The sequence below is a fragment of the Lactuca serriola genome, chromosome 7, assembly GCF_051521515.1.
Source record: "Lactuca serriola cultivar US96UC23 chromosome 7, Lser_US96UC23_V15, whole genome shotgun sequence".
In the NCBI taxonomy this organism is placed as follows: Eukaryota; Viridiplantae; Streptophyta; class Magnoliopsida; order Asterales; family Asteraceae; genus Lactuca; species Lactuca serriola.
Window position 1 is genome coordinate 105741689 of NC_136414.1, and position 19574 is coordinate 105761262.

General features: G+C 32.6%; 2 protein-coding genes and 1 long non-coding RNA gene across 16 annotated transcripts; all 3 read right to left on the minus strand.

The window, feature by feature from the left end:
* Positions 1-433: 433 nt before the first annotated feature.
* On the minus strand, positions 434-5499 carry LOC145061987 (uncharacterized). 14 transcript variants are annotated; one of them, XM_079009587.1, is made up of 7 exons: positions 5365-5495; positions 5165-5248; positions 4627-5029; positions 4323-4365; positions 2989-4152; positions 738-1320; positions 434-655 (listed from the first exon to the last, which is right to left on the minus strand). In XM_079009587.1, exons 6-7 carry the CDS (start codon positions 1318-1320, stop codon positions 630-632), a joined length of 609 nt encoding a protein of 202 aa, XP_078865713.1. In that variant the 5' UTR covers positions 2989-4152; positions 4323-4365; positions 4627-5029; positions 5165-5248; positions 5365-5495; the 3' UTR covers positions 434-629. The 14 variants fall into 14 exon arrangements, with proteins under 14 accessions (XP_078865713.1, XP_078865714.1, XP_078865708.1 ...); XM_079009588.1 differs by lacking the exon at positions 5165-5248 and having other exon boundaries at positions 5365-5464; XM_079009582.1 differs by lacking the exon at positions 5365-5495 and having other exon boundaries at positions 5165-5312.
* A 702-nt stretch (positions 5500-6201) lies between these two features.
* Positions 6202-7686, minus strand: LOC145064931 (uncharacterized). Its single transcript, XR_013688150.1, has 2 exons — positions 6893-7686; positions 6202-6464 (listed from the first exon to the last, which is right to left on the minus strand). It is a non-coding gene; the product is annotated as an uncharacterized LOC145064931 (long non-coding RNA).
* A 3171-nt stretch (positions 7687-10857) lies between these two features.
* Positions 10858-14208, minus strand: LOC145061883 (Peptidase C15, pyroglutamyl peptidase I-like protein). The gene is made up of 5 exons (XM_079009463.1): positions 14016-14208; positions 12960-13258; positions 11522-11626; positions 11362-11409; positions 10858-11276 (listed from the first exon to the last, which is right to left on the minus strand). The coding sequence occupies exons 2-5, from the start codon at positions 13221-13223 to the stop codon at positions 11037-11039; spliced, it is 657 nt and encodes a 218-aa protein (XP_078865589.1). The 5' UTR covers positions 13224-13258; positions 14016-14208; the 3' UTR covers positions 10858-11036.
* Between the last annotated feature and the right edge of the window lie 5366 nt (positions 14209-19574).

Here is a 19574-nt window from a genome sequence, read left to right on the forward strand (position 1 = left end):
TACTTGATTCTTCTTTATTCGTTCTACTATTCATTGATACTTTTTCAATCAACTCAGAATTACACATAATCTTATAAGTATAATTATATTTACTAAACTTTAGTAAATCATGACGAATATATTTGTCATTCTTGTGGTGGACTTGATCAACGCACAACCTAGTGTACTTGATCTCCTAATCCTTCAATTTGACACTTTGTCAAAGAATTAGTCTAAGTTTCCCAAATGTGAAAGTTTTTCATTCATCATACAATACACATTGCGTGATTCCAAGTTTCTGTCCAATTGAAACTTGGGCGATGAGAAACTCTCCCTATTTGGTAAACTTTTGACATTTCCACAAATAACATAATTAAGAATCAAATCCATTTTGCTAATAATAGAAGTACACAAACATCAATTTTTCATATATTTCATTGCAAGGATAAACAAATAAGATAAAAACCAAAATTTATTTTATTCATAAAAACAGCGGAAAACATGTCCTTACAATGCAGAATTCAAATGAAAAACTATGTAATCATATACTCCTAACAAATCTATCATAACTTCCTAAGCTCAAAATCTAATCTTCGAATTCATGCGATCGAAATCCATTTCTTCGTGATCAGACTCATCTTGCTCTTCCATCAAACTTCCTCTCTTTTCTCTAATCCTGCAAAACATGCAAATGTAATCTTATCACATTATGAATAAAGAATAGGAATTTGAATGTAGTTAGATAATGGATTTTATACCTGAAGTAGAGCCATACTCATCGACTCTCCTATCTCTTAGATTCTTCAGGTCCTTCGGGCAGCTTCGTATCCATTGCCCCTTCCCTTGGCAGCAGGAACAGGTGGTGTCCATGGAAGCATGGTTGGTTGAGTTATCAGATAAATATGCTCCATTACTTCGCCAAATCATTTCTGATTCGGCAGCAATAAGCATATAAGTCAAGTCAATGAGGGTTGCGTCAAGTTTCATCATATGATACTCTCTAATGAATTTATCATATGATTCAGGGAGTGACTGAAGAACCCAGTCCACAACCAACTTATTTGAGATAGACACACCCAACATAATCAACCTATCAATGTGTGATTTCATCCCTAGGATGTGAGCACACACGGATTTGCCATCTTGATGTTCCATTTCCAATAGGGATTCGGTGATCTTGAACCTTTCAAATCTTCGATTATCTGGGTTAGGGAGAACAACGGGAGGAAGAGGAGGAAGTGAAATCAAGCTAGTCCACATTGATCTCTCACTTTGAATCAAGCTTTCACTTTCATTAGGAACACTTTTTCCTTGGGATTCGGGAATACCACGGTTAGACATCTACAAAACGGGAGAAAATTCAAGTTAAGTTGATTGACTCCTTAATAAAACACTCAAATGAGTTATTAAGGCTAGGATCCAACACAATATTCTACAACCTAGAAAAGGGATGCCGTAATCTAGTTGCAAAATATTTGAAGGTAGGTAAATGACGATTTACCAATTTCCACCATGAAAAACGAAAAAGGAAGTTTAAGTTTTAAATTAATTGAAACTCCTAGATCTTTTGAGATTCATTGAACTTTTCAATGGCATGTTTAATCTCGATTATGCCCTTCTATTTGTGACTGGGATGCCGAGGATCACAAACAAGGTGTGAATAACCATACGAATCACGTGGTGCACCCAATGCTACAATCACCTAATCAATGTGCCGGTTAGCCACACACGCTCCATTGATCTATGACAAACATCGAGTCACCCTTCGCTACCAATGTCATCCCCAAATTAGTGTGCCAGTTAACCACACACGCTCCACTAACGTTTGACAAGGGTACAAAGTGTAATTCAATGGGTTAGCATACAATTTCACATTTTTCCTAAAGTAACTATGATTTGGGAATTTGAAAAAAAAACATTTAGTTACTTTGTACTTCATTATACTTATAATGGAAGGTTTCTGTCCTATCCTACCCGTTCGGCTAACGACCCTCCACTAGTCAAGAGTGCGGTGGGTAAGAGTGGATACCCATTCAATCGCCATTTTATAGGCAATTTCCTTAAACACCCCTTATAGACCAGCTTCGTGAATGAGGCCTACTAACGGTAAGACTGACTGTTTACTCATACATATATAATATTAGATTTTTAATGTTATATATAGTATAGGGTGTATTTTATACTTTTAAAATACTAGTTGGTTTAACATAGTATATTATACTTTTAATTTAATTAAATGTAAACCAAAACTTTATGGGTTTATTAAATCACTTTTAATTATACACTTTAATTAATTAATAAAACCATAAGGGTGCAATTTGAACTTTTCAAAATACTAGGGTTTTAGAATTTAACATTTCAAAATTAAACCTTTTAATCAAAAATTTAAATTCCAAAACTTGAGGACAAGTTTTGAAACTTTTCAAAACATAAGGGATCAAATAACAAATAATTCAAATTAAACAATTAATTTCATAATTATCTATATTTGACCTAATCTTATTTTAGTCACTAGATAATTACCAAATAATTTGAAATAATCCATATTTATCATATAAACAACCAATATTTAAAAGATTTGAAATTATCTATTGTTTTTTGCTAGGATAATCACTAATTTAAGATAAAAATCGGATTTTTAACTTCAAAAACGAATTAGGCATTAAAACCAAGTCAAAACAGCAGCTAAAACCCGAAATACCCTCTGCCTGACGAACTGACTCGCCGAGTAGGGGTCAACTCGCCGAGTCCAGATACTGACTCACCGAGTTGAGTCGGGCAGGGGCCAAAAACTCGATTTTCATCAAATAAAGCAGTTAAGCATCACATACAACTGAAACCAATCAAGGCTCTGATACCACTGATGAGATTTATGCATAAAAACAATCCTATGTGGTCATACAAACCCTAATGCTTGGATCTAGGTTTCTCTATTGTACATGCTTTGAATCCAAGACTATAAACTTAGATCTAACATATTATAAACTGAATTAGGGTTTATAGAATTACCTTTAATTGTTATATAGTAATAACAATCAATTCCTTGCTTGGATTGGTCTTAGAAAGCTTAGTGCCTCAAGTGTTGCACCTCTAATGGAGTCACAAACACCTTATGCAACTTGGATGAAGAGGAGAAGAGAGGGGAGGCACCAAAAACGGCTGGAAACCCTAGAGAGTCAGTTGTTCACGTTTTTGGAGCCTAAGGGGCCCTTTATATACTTGTGTGGGCTGCTAGGGTTTCAGTCAAAACCCTAATGGACAGCTTAAACTCTAAGCAGCCCATGGAACCTTCTGGATAAGGCCATGGACGAAAATATGATGGGCTTCCATCATAATTTCGTTCACCCCTTGTTCCTTTAGCATTCCTTAGCCCAATAACTAAATTATCCAATAATTGCAGTCCAGTCCCCTGAATTTAATTAATCTCTTTTAGCCACAAAATTAATTCTTGACTAATATTAATTAAACAATATGATTTCTCCTTTAATATATTATTCTCATAATATATTAATAAATCATATTTAAACCTTTATCTCCTTAAATCATCCTACATATTGCTATGGTGAAGGCAACCCAAAAGGACCATGCTCATAATCGGGTCAAGTACATACCAAAATAGTTATGGACTTAGACACTAATCCAACAGTAACAGAAAGCCTCGACTAAAAAAATAAACAGCTCCTTAGATTCAGCTTCAGCAAAGTAGTAAAACAAATATCTCCATTTTGATTCATGAATGGAGATGTAGTCTTCTAATTGCTTCATGAGACATGTCGGAAATGGTAGCCTAATCAAACCAAAACAACAATAAGGAAACTTAATTATCTCTTCCATGCCCCAAAACTTTTGTGATGTTATATAATAAAGGCTATATTTTTCAGCATCTGTATTTCTCTTTACCAAGATGTATATGAGTTATCAATCTTCATGCTCTTTACCAGAATCTGTAAACGTGGCAGAGTAAGTCCATCCAGATTGATAGGCTTTAAAGCTGGCTTTGCATAAGAACTGTCACTTCTAGTAGTTTTAGGAGCACATGTTGGATATAGAGAACTAATAATTAAGCTTCACTAAGGTAAAATAGAAAAGATAAAAAAAGTTGGAGATCTGCCTTCAATATTCCTGTCTAAACTGGCAGTCATTTTGAAAAATTGATACGCTATAATTACTTGCCTGCAAGGTACATAGTGAAACACATAAGAGTCAAGAAATAAATTGCATTTCTAGTGGCAAATAAGCACTATTACTTTTGAAGGTATACATGCATTACAAAAAGAAAACAGTCTTGATATAGTAGATGTAAAAATTCCAGTTTACCCATGAAGTTCATACGAAGTTCATACCTGTGATGTAGTTGAAGCCAACAAAGATGAGATTCATGAAAACCTGCTCAAATAAACATTTTAATATTAAGATATTTCTTACTATGGAAAATGGTGAAAATTCATGGAAATAAAAAGAACTCCATATGGAAAAAAAACACATAGATCTAGATGCAACGTGAAGATTTGTGATCAGGGACATTTCCAATCACCCAATACCTCAGCTTCTAAATTATGAGGATTATGTCAAGACCTAATCACAAACTTTATGAATATAAACAAAAATAAGAGGAAGATAAACAATTATATGGGTTTAAAATCATACATCTTGTTTGTATATGTGTATTTGCAAATCCAGTGAATGTGGTGTCTAGGGTATAATAGTGTCAATTATTGGAACCCACGAGAACAGTGTGCTAATTTTAGAACTTAGTGATATAGATTGGCACTGTCCAGATTATGAAGGCGGATGAGGGGAGAAACAATTGGATTCAACATAAATCGATCAAGGATTAAAGGGGGACGGGTGTTTTTTAAAATGATTGGGAGGATGAAAGGATACAATGAGATTGAGAGAGAAAGGCTACGTAGATGCTAAATGGAATTGAATCTATAATTCGAGATGGGAATAAATAACAACAATTTGTAGATTTTGCATCTTCGATTGCATATGGGAAAGTAAAATACAAAAATCTGAACCTGGAAAATCTACCCGTGTTGATCAAGCCCTAATCACAAAAATAAGAACAAATTAGAGATACATAAGAAATGGAGAAATTAACACATTGTTATAGGAGAGAGAGAGAGAGAGAGAGAGAGAGAGAGAGAGAGGGGGAGAGAGAGAAAGAGAGAGACAGAGAGACCGCTCAAGAACAATCGAAATCGTTGATATCCTTTTTTGGAAGGAATTATCAGGGTGGCCTTCAATTCACGTTGTAAGCTACAAACTAAATACCACCAAATGTTAACTAATAAGTGTAAATAGGATGAAAATGTTGATCAGAGCAAGCAACCCAAGCGATAAACTCTTAAATACTCTAGCAGTAAGATTTTGAGGATTTACAGATAGTGGATCGGTGGTGACGATGGGTATGGCGAACCCTAGGACATCAGTGATGGTGGCTGATGTTTGGATGATGGGTGATGTCGTGAAGGTCTCGATTGGTTATAATGGCAACGACGATCGAGTTTGGGTAGGGTTTATGGATCTCGGATTAAACGATTCAATTGGGTGAAGATGAAGAGCAGGTCAATATATGCAGAATTTAAGATATTTGGTGAAGCGTATTTGGACGAGAAGGCTTTCAAATTTTGAATGAACCCTGAACTAACGGTAACGGAAGAAGATCAGATTTATAAGGATTAAAAAAACATGGTTAAAATTCAATATTATTTTATTAATGGTCACTTGTACCTGTAACTTAATGGTTTGGACGTTTTAAAAAAATAATATTTTTATATTTGATATATTTTTAGAAATAGTTAGATTTCTTATATATATATATATATATATATATATATATATATATATATATATATATATATATATAGAGAGAGAAAGAGAAATTAAATTACCTCCTACCTTTTATGACTACAATTATTCCTACCCACTAAAATTATGACAAATCATCATTCAATTTAATTCTAATTGATATATTCCTAATATAGCATTAATGAGTTAGTTAAAAAAATATGGAATGATAATACTTGTCATAATTTTATTAGGTAGGAACATTTGCAAGCATAAAAAATAGGAAGCAATTTAATTTCTCATATATATATATATATATATATATATATATATATATATATATATATATATATATATATATATATATATATATATATATATATATATATATATATATATAATGAATTTGTTAAATAGAGAAAGAACATATGAAACAATCAATCGACCAATATCTTAAAATATGAAATGATCCACAACCCAATTGAGAGGAAACAATGGAACCACATATACCAAAAATGAAGAGAAAATAGAGACAATATTTTACGTGCCAAAACATAAATTCAATTCATTACAAATCTCCGCTCCCAACTGAATCACTCTCACTCTCACTCTCAGACCAATAATGAAAACCATCAGGAAACTTCATATTTGATGAAAACGCAAAACCTTTTAGCTTCCAAACGCTTCAGAACCTACCAACAAAAGAATACAAGTGAGAAGATAACAAATATGGGAATCTTGCAATGACATCTCGTTAGAATAGAAAGAGAGCCAAGAGGTAGAAGCGAAGATATACATGCTTCATACAGATGAGTTATAAGCAGCACATGTATAACATATATTAACAAATAAGAATGTTGAGATGGGTTTGTAGTTTCTGACTTTCTTCTACAACGTAAATGTATGGGGATGTTTGGAGGTGCATTTAGATAGAGACTACTATGATTTAAAGCAGATAATCAGTTGATTAAAGATAGAGATAGTTAGGGTCAATTCTTTATTCAACAACAATCAGAAATCGTAATCATAATCATTTTTAACCAAACACTCAAAATTTACATTTTAATGATCATATGATTTTTACATAGATATAAATTGTAAGAGGGAAGCAGAATTTTACCATACAACAGAAAATCCCAATTTTAAGATCCTTGACATGGGAGAGGTTTAGTATTAAATCCTTTAAGCATCTCTTCTTCATCTTCTTTATGCGATGTTCCCCAATGCCCTATCCTTGTATAATCTAACTCTGCTTCCACTAAAGAAGGCAAGTTTACTAACAAAAGCTTCCACAACAACAAATCATCTATGATTGTTAGTGATGAAATATTTTTCGATAATATCGTTCACAGCCTGATAATCTCAAATCAGTAAAACATGAACTTATGAATAAAAAATTGATCTACCAGACACTCCTCTTCGGAATCCATATCCCATAACGTTAAGTAAAGCTCTTCAACATTACATCTTGTAGCATAACGTATCCAATTGTTGACTTGCGATTCAAAGCCAGTATCATAAGTGGCATCCACTTCGAATTTCTTAAGCTTCACTTGCCGACATTGAACTAGGGTTTTGTCGACGCACGAAACAAAATCGGACCATGGTTGATTATCCTCAATATGTATGAAAACTAAAGAAGAAAAGCTTACTCCAAAGATTTGTCCATCGCTTCGAAAGTGTACCTGTTCTAATGGCACCTTTTGTACAGGGTAAACAAGACAGGATTTGTAGAAACAAGCAATCAGGCAACTCACTGATTCGATCGTCTTCTCCCTTCTCCATGATTTTTTGCAACTTTCGGGAATTTTAGGTCCGTCTTCCACCGTTTCCATGGCGGCAACAGAGCTCACCAGCATTATATCAAGAATTTCAACACTTTTCGATTGATTGATATAGGAGTATTATTTTACATTCATTATTAAGTTTGAATAAATCACATGGACTCCTATTTCAAGGTCATTTTTGCCCTTTTTGTTTTTGTTTTGATTACGACCCGACGTTTAACACAGAGAATATAAATTAAATACATATCATATTAATAGGTGGTATTGTCTTAGGTGAAATTTTAATAAAAAATGTTAGTTAAATTCATTTTTAGAATTTTGAACCAAACTTATTAAATAAAAATATTAAATATTTATGTTAGAGCAATTTGGTTTTTTAATACAGTAATTTTTAACATAAATAATCCACATGATCTTTGTTTTATCACGACATGATGTGACTCATTGATTAAAACATGGTGTGTAGTAGCTTTATGAATCGACTATGTTCAGTGTACCAACCCCCATGGAGGCTCACATGGCTCTTTTCATATTGGCCCTGTAAAACCAAAAGCAACAATAAGTTGTTATATGTACCAACAACCTTACATTCTGCAAGGAAATTCGATAAACATTATAATTAAAGTGCATTGCCATAACCATAAACATCAAATTCAGACATGTAATTTGGTCGATTTCTAAAGTATTTTTCCCTTATAAGAATTAAAATATGATTTTTCAGGCTAAGCCCAATCAAATATACATATCTTTCACTTAAAGAAATTATTACAAAAAAAAAACATGTTATGAATAAAAAATAATATTAGTTTCATAATTTATCATAGGTTAACACTAATAAAGTATAATGGACTTTCATAAATCTTGCATTTTGGTCACCACATCCAACTAACAAATGAAATCCAGTTTAATGGATTGATTCAAGAAGTGCATCTATGACTTCTTGTAGCTGAATTTGGAGAAATGCTAAGAGCTACTAAGATACCAGGGAGCAGTATGTGAGGCTACGGTTGGTTTCTGGAGGGCATTATAAATTCAAAATCGTTAGCACATATCTTTCACACATGCTTCAATTATCAATTCTAGATCAAACTTGTCAAAATCAAATTAAATCAAAAAAAATAATAAATAAATAATAAATAAATAAAACTCATATATGTAACATACCAATCAAACAGCTTATTTTTCATAGAAATAAATATCACAAATCTAAAATTTACACTTTATATAATATTCTTAAATTATATCTTACATTTTCATCTTTAATGGTCACTAAGGCCTCTTCCTGTCTCACTGCTGTGACATGAAAGAACTATAGAGTACACACATGCTTAATCGTACCGACAAAAATCAATATTTTTTTATGATAACTATTGATATAAGTTTAAATTATATAATAAAAAGTAAAACGAAATATGAGGGTAAAAATAATCCAAAAACTATTTAACGTAATGTATATTTCATAAATGGAAGTTAAATATATAAGCCTCATCTACTTGTTGGAGATCAGTAATAACATGAAAATTAAACTTATTAAGGAAATCATCATTTGCAGAGTAAAGGATGAAGGACAAAGCGTTGCTACAATTAGTATATATGCTTTTCTGGACTGGCTTTGGCAAGAAATCTTAACAATAAAGAAGATGTTATTTTTGTTGCTTTAAAATAGGATCATTGATAAAGATCCTAACCGTAGTGAAACAATTGTGACGGAGAACCGTTTTGAAACGATGCATAATGAAGTTAGTATAAATGTATATTCATTTATAGTAAAAGGAAGAATAATATTTTGAAATTTTTTTAAGGTGTAAGTTGTGAATCAGAGTAATGAACAAACCTCTATAATAAAATATTTTTCCGTATTGAATAACAACTATCATAGGAGTTTGTTTGTTATTTTTTAAATAGTATGCAAATTGTTGTGCATACTTATCCTAGAGTGTTATATTTATTTGTTTGCTTCTATAAAAACCAAATAATAAATAAATATACAATATAAAATGACATTATAAAGTAAAATTTGACACAAAATTTTGAAAAGTAAAAAAATATCATCTTCCAAAAAAGTGGGATCCTAAGATATTATCTTGGAGATTTTCGGCTATTCATTTAGAAAAAGAATTAAGATATCAGTTATATTGATTCAAAATTTCAAATTAATTAACTTGCTTATTCGATGAGTTTTAAAATTCAAACCAATATCTCAAACTGGTTCATTTTATGTGGAATATACTGTGAGATAAATTATAAATAATATTGATTTAATTTTAACTCCCAAATAGTTTGCTGATTTACTGGGATTTGATTAGATTTTATATTTTAATAACCGAATTATTGATATGTTTATTTAATGAGTTTTTTCAAAAAAAAAAAAAGTTAAACGGATTTGAATTTGAAGCCAAGAGCTATAAATAAAGAAGTTAAATTAGGAACAACGTGGATTAGAGAAACTGATATCTAGTATATAAATTAAATGATATGCTTTAATTGATAATATAATTGATGAATTTAAATATTCTATAATTAATTGAAATTTTTTTTGAATTCTATTTGGGGAAGATGATGTCAGCAATTTGATCTAAGGGTGAAAAACAAATCATTGAAATACAATCAAAGGCCTGATTGCTTCATTGATGAATTAAGGGTTCTTTTTTAATAATATTAAAGATAGATATTTTTATAAACATAAGTTCGATCTTGGTGTGCAGTGGTGTTGATATTAATTAATTACAACATAATTAAATTGGTATAATTGCGGCAATTGATTTTAGTGGAATCGTAGCTGGTTGGGTATATTGGTTTTAATTCTCATGTAATTATTTTTATGCTAATAATTTCTTTGATGACGGCTTGCCTCAAAATGTAGCACACCCTCATAAATATTGTTGAATTTCTATTCTAAAATAAATCACAATAATTTCGAATAGCAATTATTAGCATGAAAATAATTACATGAACTTAAAACCAATATACCCAACCAACTACGATTCCACTAAAATCAATTGCCGCAATTATCCGTCAACATAATCCGCCTCCTTCAAGTTCGATAGTCGTTTTACTTTTTACTTTTTACTTTTTACTGCAAAAGGGCAGATGACTAAATTTAACATAACAAACCCAAAAAAAAGTATCATTCATCAAGTAATGTATTTCTGGCTTTATGTTAGTCTACTTCAACACTTGATCGCAACAACATCCAAAAAAAACCCTGGGAACTGTAAAGTGATCAAAAGCCAAAAACTCAAACAAAAGTTACATAGATGCAGATATAGATACATATACAGATTCGCAACAACACAAGGAGACAATGGCTTGGCTTGATTAATAATATTCACAAGTTGTGAAACATAAGAAAAGTAGGAGCAAATGCAGTAGATGCAAATTCAACACAAGAAAAGGAAACGTTACTGATTATTAAAATAAAACAAGAAACCTTTGAAGGATTTGGATTTGAGCAGACAATAAACAGAAGGTAGATTTCTAGCATAAAGAAGCAAGCAGCTCCAACAAGGAAGCAACAAATTGCATTTGGATGTCTTGTTCGATTGTTTGGAAGAGAGGGACGTGTACAAAGACAGATTTAACCCCATTTTGCTCTGCAAACCGAAGGGAATGATAGTACACATAGTTGCACACAAATCTGCCCGCATCATCTGATGTCACCACATCATAACCCATCTTTGCCAACGATCTTGTTATCTCATCCACAGGAACACATGTCTGCAATAAACAACAAGTAAAAATTTAGTTTCAAATCTTATGAAAAGACGTAAATGCCCTCCCTCATCATTGGAAATGATTATACCTTTCGTGTTTTTGAAATTCCACCATCTGCAGGAATAATAGGAACTTTCTGCAAATAAAAAGGATTTGACATTACAGGAATTATATTAGTTACTTACCTTTTTTTCATAACAATTTTGAAGTACAAGGGTGTTTTTTGAACATTTTAGATAGTTAGTTACCTGAGGCTTCCATCCCATCTCATCAGGACAGCGGAAAGTAGCTTCATTTACAGCTTGATGCTCAATAGCAAACCTTGTGGCCCCGCTATTAACTCCAAAATGTAACTGAAAAAATAAGAATTTGCAAAAATATATATGTATTATATTATATTATATAATTCATTGGCTTATAGTTCATACACACATTAAAAATAATAAAAATAAAGGTTTAAATGCTCATTTATGCAACGATGTTTTTGCAATTAAGCTGTTTTCTACACGAAATGTGCATTTATAGGACAGAATATACAACATTTTACTTGTAAACAACTCATTGATACTGGTTGCACAAATTGGTAAATATATTAAACATTGTTGCACAAATCTATCCAGTTATAGCAAAGTACAATGCTGTAATGAAATGAAATGGAAGTTATAATACACAAATATATGAAACTACATTGCTATTTCTTGCATTTAGCCCATAAGCACACATTTGTGCTAAAGCCTCGTCTTCTTGTGTTTACTTCTACTAAGTGCACCTATAATAATCTAAACTATCATGGAAAAACTCACGTTGACTTGCCTCTTTCCAGTGCCTAAAACATGAATTTTCCTTTAGATTCCATCTATCTTTCTTGTTTACATAGTTTGTGAGCATTTTTAAAATATCACAATTACCCTTCCCATGTTCCCAATCATATTTCCCCATGTATCACTCTTTTACTTAATTGACTTTGTGGGAACAAAACAAAATCCTCAGAAGCTGTATATTATATAGATGTTTCTTTTTAACTAATGCAAAAAGAAGTTAAGAACAACTCAATAGAAAAAGTTACAGAAACAAAGTTTTCCCCATTAAATCCCAAGTGTTCACAAATTTCCCTTGATTATTTTTTATTTTTCCTCTTTCTCGAAGTATCATTCAAACAGTACTTTATCTTATCTGGACAGCGGTTAATAGGAAAATAAAGAGGAACAGGGCCTTAGAGAAAGGAAATTTTATGGAACTCCCACCTTGATTTGATGGGAATTTTGGGCTTTGTTATAAATAACGTAATGATTCAATACAATCACCAAGGACATTTTTTTGGAACATTTATAACAGCTATGATAAAGACTGGCATAAAGGATCTATATGCATGGTGATACTTTATTTGTCAACTACTCAATTCACAAGGATCAGCCTCTGGGTATTATGATATGGTGGTATGGGGTATGAACTAATAACATACGGTTGCTCAATCTAGTATTAAGGTTGAATTTAGATACATGGAATATGCAGTAGGTGACCTTTTGTGGATAAAAAAATAAAATCATAATGGATGAATGATGATCTCAAAATTTAGAGATAGAAACCTATGAAGTAGTAATGAATATTAACTTTGTATGTATACAATTAGTAAACATCAATTTCACATAGAAAATTGAGAATCAAAGATTAGAGATAACAACTGACCAGAATGACTTTGGAAAAATTGGATTGTTCAGTGTCCTTGCTGACAGCAGATTGTAATGTCTGATACAAAGGAACAAGAGCTCCTTGGCCTGCAGTCTCCAGAATTGTGCAACTACCAAGTGTCACCCCCTTTGGCAATCCATTCTTCTTCATATACTCGTTCAAATTATTAACAATTTTCTCAGTTGGATTGTCTGAAACTCCATGAAATTTCTTAAACCCTGTCACATGGAACGTTACTGCTGGAGGCCCTTCTGATCCCATTTACCTAAATTTGATCACTAATACTAAAGATGCACCTACAAGAAGAAAATGATTGCTTATCAGTTGAGATCAAACTCTAATTACACAAGTTACACAGAATACTTATTCCCATCAGTTTATAATGTTTCAGCAAATCTAGTTTCAATTATGAATATAAAGTTATTTAGAGGTCAAATAATCAGTTTGCTCATAGTTGCAACGAAAGTATAATTATCCACTATTAGAGTAGAATTAGTTAGATATAGACCTGTCAGTTGACCCAATTTTATCTATTCGTTAAACGATATCAATTTCCCAAACACATCGCACTATCAAAAGTGATTATCTGTCTCCAACACCATGTTTTATCAAGGTTGATTATGTGATTCTGAATTTTCAATAGAGTAATCACTTTCAAAAACGATAATCGAAACAATCCCTAAGTCGGAAACTTGTATTTCTGCAGATGAATAATTATCGTGTTTGAGCTGAAAGTCAAACGAACACCTGACAACTGATTTCAAATACATATCCGGAATCAAATAATACATACAAAAAAATCGAACCGGTCAGTGATTTCTTCGGCAACAGTACATGAGAATTGTGATCGAGCATATCACAGACGAAATCACTGAAGGCCAGCATGAAAATAATAATAAAAAAAAAAACCCTATAACTTTTCGATAAATAGAATCGAATAAATCAAACTGTGAACTATAATTCAGAAGCAATTGAAACAACAAAACCTGATAAAAGGCATATTGGATCAAACAAATCAAAAGGAAGGAAAAGGAGAAGGAATTGTGCGTTTACCTGAGAATTGTGCGCGAAATGGGTACAACCACCAGTCTTATCTGTATAAGCGATTAAGCAAAAAAGTTTAAGCTGATTGAGATTCCTTTTGGCAATCAAAAGCGAAGAAAAATACACATTAGAGGACGTGTCAAATGGTGTGTCGTTGTCACACTTTGATGAAACTTGGCATTTAACGTCTTCCCTTTACCATTCTTTTTTGATGAATGCAATCGTATTTTGTCCTTACTTTGGCCAAATACAAAAAATATGACGCCTAATTCATTTAATCATTGTTTTACCTATATTTGCAAATAAAAGGTAAAATTCATAAAAATTCAATGTTTTTTTATTAATTAATCCCACTTTATGTAGACATTTGCAAAAATTACCAACTAATCCGAAGTTGAGCATTTCGTAATAGACCTAAGTAATTTTGGATTAACTTTACGTCTCATCAAAATATATTTTCATCAAAAGAAAGGACGTTTTGGATTTCAAAATACTGGTTTTGAATTTCTAAGTCGGATTTCATATTTCGGATTTCGGACAAGGTTATTCCACAAAAAAAACATCCATGACAACTAATCTCAAACACTTGTTCATGAATATAATGGTGATACACTTTCATTCAAATGATTTAAGTTCTCAAACTTACGTACGTAGACAAAGAAATCACACCGGATGTGATTGTGATATTCAACCTAAGTTTTCGACTTCTTGATGGGATAATAAAGCATGTAGGCGTTGCTTTGGTTGTCCATGTTTTTTAGATAAAGACCAAAATTATGGAGATTTTAAGTGGTATGATGAAGAACTACATTATAGTTGATACAAAGGAAATGTTTTGAAATGCATAATCAATTGACTAAGATGATTCAACATCGTTCTACTGATTCGGTGTGCAAAAACCAATTAAAGAATTACATTGTAGTAGGGATGTCAAAAAGTCTCGCGAGACGTCGTTCACGTGGGGGTCCCGTCCCGTTTGGGGATATTTATTAAAAAAAAATGAGGGCAGAGGCAAGATTAAACACTGTTTTAATTTCTGGGGCGGGGGCGGGATGGGCAGTCCCATCCCAAAACCCCATGGGGCCCCCTTTAATAAATTATACATATATTTACATATATTAGTTATATAAATATAATAAACAATAACATGATTCTAAGCTTCCAAAAAATTCAACAAAAAACATGTTTTTAAGATGTCATAATTTTTTTTAACATGTAAAATTTTGCTATAAAAATAATTATTTGTTATCTAAAAAATAGTTTTTTTAACCCAAACAACTTCGTTTAGCCAAAAAAAGAAAAAGGCAACCCAAAATCAATCGGGACGGTGACGAGGGTAATAAGGGGGGGGGGGGGGGGATGCACTCTCCGTCTCGTTTGCCCCCGTTGACATCCCTACATTATAGTTGGTACAAAGAAAATGTTTTCATAGGTTGTAGTGTTTTTGGTTATTTAAATATTCTTTAAGACTTGTCATATAAGTGCATTGTCATAGTTAGTTGAATGTCATTATAGTAGGTTTGTAAGGTACTTGTGTAGTTGTGTATCATTTTGGCGTGTGGAATGAAAATGAAATAGAATTAAATATATTGTTCAAAATACATTACAAATTGTTTTATTATAAAATACATGTGGTCTCCTGTAGAATTCCACAAGTTTTCTATGGGTTTTCCAAGGAAAATTTCACATAGGTCGTGCGGTCTCCTAGAAAATTCCACAAATTTTGCATCTTGGGTTTGACTTGTTTGTTTGACCCCAAATTAGTTCCCTTGTTTTTCTAATGACTTAACTAACTTATTTAGGTTGTTATATGAGTTAATTGTGTTGGATTAGTGTCTAAGTCCATAACTATTTTGGTATGTACTTGACCCGATGGTGCATGGTCCTTTTGGGTTGCCTTCACCAAAGCAACTTGATTGGATGAATTATGGAGAGAAAGGATTAAATATGATTTATTAATATGTTATGAGAATAATATATTAAAGGAGAAATCATATTGTTTAATTAATATTAGTCAAGAATTAATAAGAATTAAGTTTGTGACTAAAAGACATTAATTAAACTTAAGGGACTAGAACTGTCAATTGTGTGATAGTTGAATATTGAGCTAATGGACTCCATATTAAAGGGGTGGACGAATTCTATGGGGAAACCCATTAGAAATCGTCCTAGGGCCTTTAAGGAAGGAGTCAATGGGTTGCTTAGGGCTTAAGCATCCAAATTAGGGTTTCCTTGTTAGATAACCCTAATAGCTTCACTATTTAAAGAACCCTTAAGCCTCAAAAACGTGGTGAACTAATTGGTTAGGGTTTCTACATGTTTTGGACAGCCTCCTTCTCTTCTCTTCTTCATCCTCTTGCTCTTGGTGTTTGTGAGCCATTAGAGGAGTGACCTTTGTGACTCTAAGCTTTCTAAAGTCAATACAAGGAGGATTTGAGATTGTTATTGCTACATAACAATCAATGTAATATCTAAACCTAATTCTTATGTTAATATGATTACTTGTATGCTAGAATTAGGGTTTTAAAGTCTTGGACGAATAGCATGTATAATAGAGAAACCTAGATCCAAGCATTAGGGTTGCATGAGCACATAAGATGTTCTTATGGCCAAAACCCATCAGTGGTATCAGAGCCTAGATTGGTTTCTATTGTATTGATGCATATTTGATCGAAATCAGCACTGAAAATCGAAATTTTTGGGTTCTGAGTGTTTGACTCGCCGAGTCACTTGGTGCACTCGCCGATTCAGGTGTACTCGACGAGTCCAAGTCCAAACTCGACGAGTCGAAACGTCTGACAGCTAATTTTCGCGATTTTCTTCCTGTTTTGGGTTTGGATAATTACCATAAACATGTTTTTGTTATAAAATCCGAATTTTATCAATATTTGGTGATTATCCTTACCTAAATAGAAGATAATTGTCAAATTTTAGATAATCAATTGTTTTATTAGATATTATTTGATTATTTGTAATTTGGATTTGAATTATCTTGTGAAAAGTTTCAATTTTTTCCCTCTAGGTTTTATAGTTTAAATTTGAACTCAATAGTTTTGTTTTGAAATTTAAATAGTTAAAACCCAAATGTTTTGAAAAGTTTCAAAACTTACCCTCAAGTTTTTAGAATTTAAATTTTGATTGAAAAGTTTGATTTTGAAATATTTGAATTCTAAACCCTAATGTTTTGAAATGTTTCAAAACTTGCCCTCAAGTTTTGGAATTTAAAAGTTGATTAAAAGTTTAATTTAGGAATGTTAAATTCTAAAACCCTAGTTATGTTTTGAAAAGTTCATATCACACCCTTATGGTTTTATTAATTAATTAAGGTGTATAATTAAAAGAGGTTTAATAAATCCATAAAAGTTTTGGTTTACAAATTAATTGAATTAAAAGTATAATTGTTAAATTTGACCACCTAGTATTTTAAAAGTGTAAAATACACCCTATACTATATATAACATTAAAAGTATAACATTATATATATGTATGAGTAAAAGTCAGTCTTACCGTTAGTAGGCCTCATTCACGAAGCTGGTCTATAAGGGGTGTTTAAGGAAATTGCCTATAAAATGGCGATTGAATGGGTATCCACTCTTACCCACCGCACTCTTGACTAGTGGAGAGTCGTTAGCCGAACGGGTAGGATAAGACAAAACCTTCCATTATAAGTATAATAAAGTACAAAAGTAACTAAATGTTTTACAAATTCCCAATCTTAGTTACTTTAGGCAAAAGTGAATTGATGCAATTCCATGAAATTACACTTTGTGCCCTTGCGAAGACGTTAGTGGAGCGTGTGTGGTTTACTGGCACACTAAATGGTTCTAAGCAAAGGTAGCAAAGGGTGACTCAATGTTTGTCATAGTTCGGTGGAGCGTGTGTGGTTTACCGGCACATCGAATAGGTGACTGTAACATGAGAGGGCACCGTGTAATTTTGCATGGTTATTCACACCCGCTTTGTGATCCTCGGCATCCCAGTCACAAACTAGAGGGCATGTCGAGATTTAAACATGCCATTGAAATGTTCAATGAATCTCATAGGATCTAGGAGTTTTCATAGATTTAAAACTTAAATTTCTTTTTTCGTTTTTCATGGTGGAAATTAGTGAACCGTCATTCACTTACCTTCAAATATTCTGCAACTAGATTACAGCATCCCTTTTCTAGGTTGTAGCGTATTGTGTTGGGTCCTAGCCTTAATATCTCATTTGGGTGATTTATTAAGGACTCAATCTATCAACTAACTTGAATTTATTTTTCTCCCATTTTGTAGATGTCAAAGTTCAACAACTATGGTCTTCCTAAATCCCGTGGAACAAGCATTCCACACGAAGATGATATTCCATGATTCGATCGACGAACAAGAGATCATGCTTCACTTCCTCCTCCTCCTCCAATTATTCTCTCTAACCCACAAGATCGAAGAATTGAAAGGTTCAATGTCACTAAAGCCCTATTGGAAATGAAACATGAAGATGGTAAACCCATGTGTGCCCACATTCTAGGAATGAAAGCACACATCGATAGGTTGATTATGTTGGGTGCGTCATTCCCTGATGAGTTGGCTATAGGCTGGGTTCTACAGTCACTCCCTGAATCATATAATGAGTTCAAAAGAAAGTATTATATGATGGATCATGACGCAAACCTCATTGACCTAACTTACATGCTCATTGTTGCTGAATCAGAAATGATTTGGCAGAGCAATGGAGCATATTTGTTGGGAAAGTCAACTAACCATGCTTCCGAGGACGTTCTAGGAGAACCGACCTGCGTTTGCTGCCAAGAGAAAGGGCGTTGGATACAAGTCTGTCCTAAGAGCCTGAAGAGTCCAGAAGATGGGAGAGTCAAAGAGTATGGTTGTGCTTCAGGAAAAATTTACTATCTAACTCCATTAAGCTCCTATTCGTTGATTCTCAATACATGATATGATAAGATTGCATTTGAATGTTTTGCAGGATCAGTGAAAAGAGAGGAAGCTTGATGGAAAAGCAAGATAAATCTAATCACGAAGAAATGGATCTCGATCGCATGGATTTGAAGATTAGATTTTGAGCTTAGGAAGTTATGATAGAGTTGTTAGGAATTTTTCTTTTTGGCAACATAGTTTTTCAGTTGATTTTGCATTGTAAGGACAAATGTTATCCGCTGCTTTTATGAATAAAATAAAATTTTGATATAACTTATTTATTTATTTATTTATTTCCTTGCAATGAAATCATTATGAAAATTGATGTTTGCATATTTCTACAACGAATGGATGTGATTATTGTGGAATGGTCAAGAATTTACCAAATAAGGAAAGTTTCTCATCGCCCAAGTTTCAATTGGATAGAGACTTGGAATCATACAACAAGTATTGTATGATGAATGAAAAACTTTCACATTTGGGAAAATTAGACTAATTCGTTGACAAAGTGTCAAGTGAAGGACTGGGAGATCAAGTACACAGGGTTGTGTGTTGATCAAGTCCACCACAAGAGTAACAAAGATATTCGTCATGATTTACTAAGGTTAAGTAAATATGATTACACTTATGAGATTAAGTATAATTCTTAGTTGATTG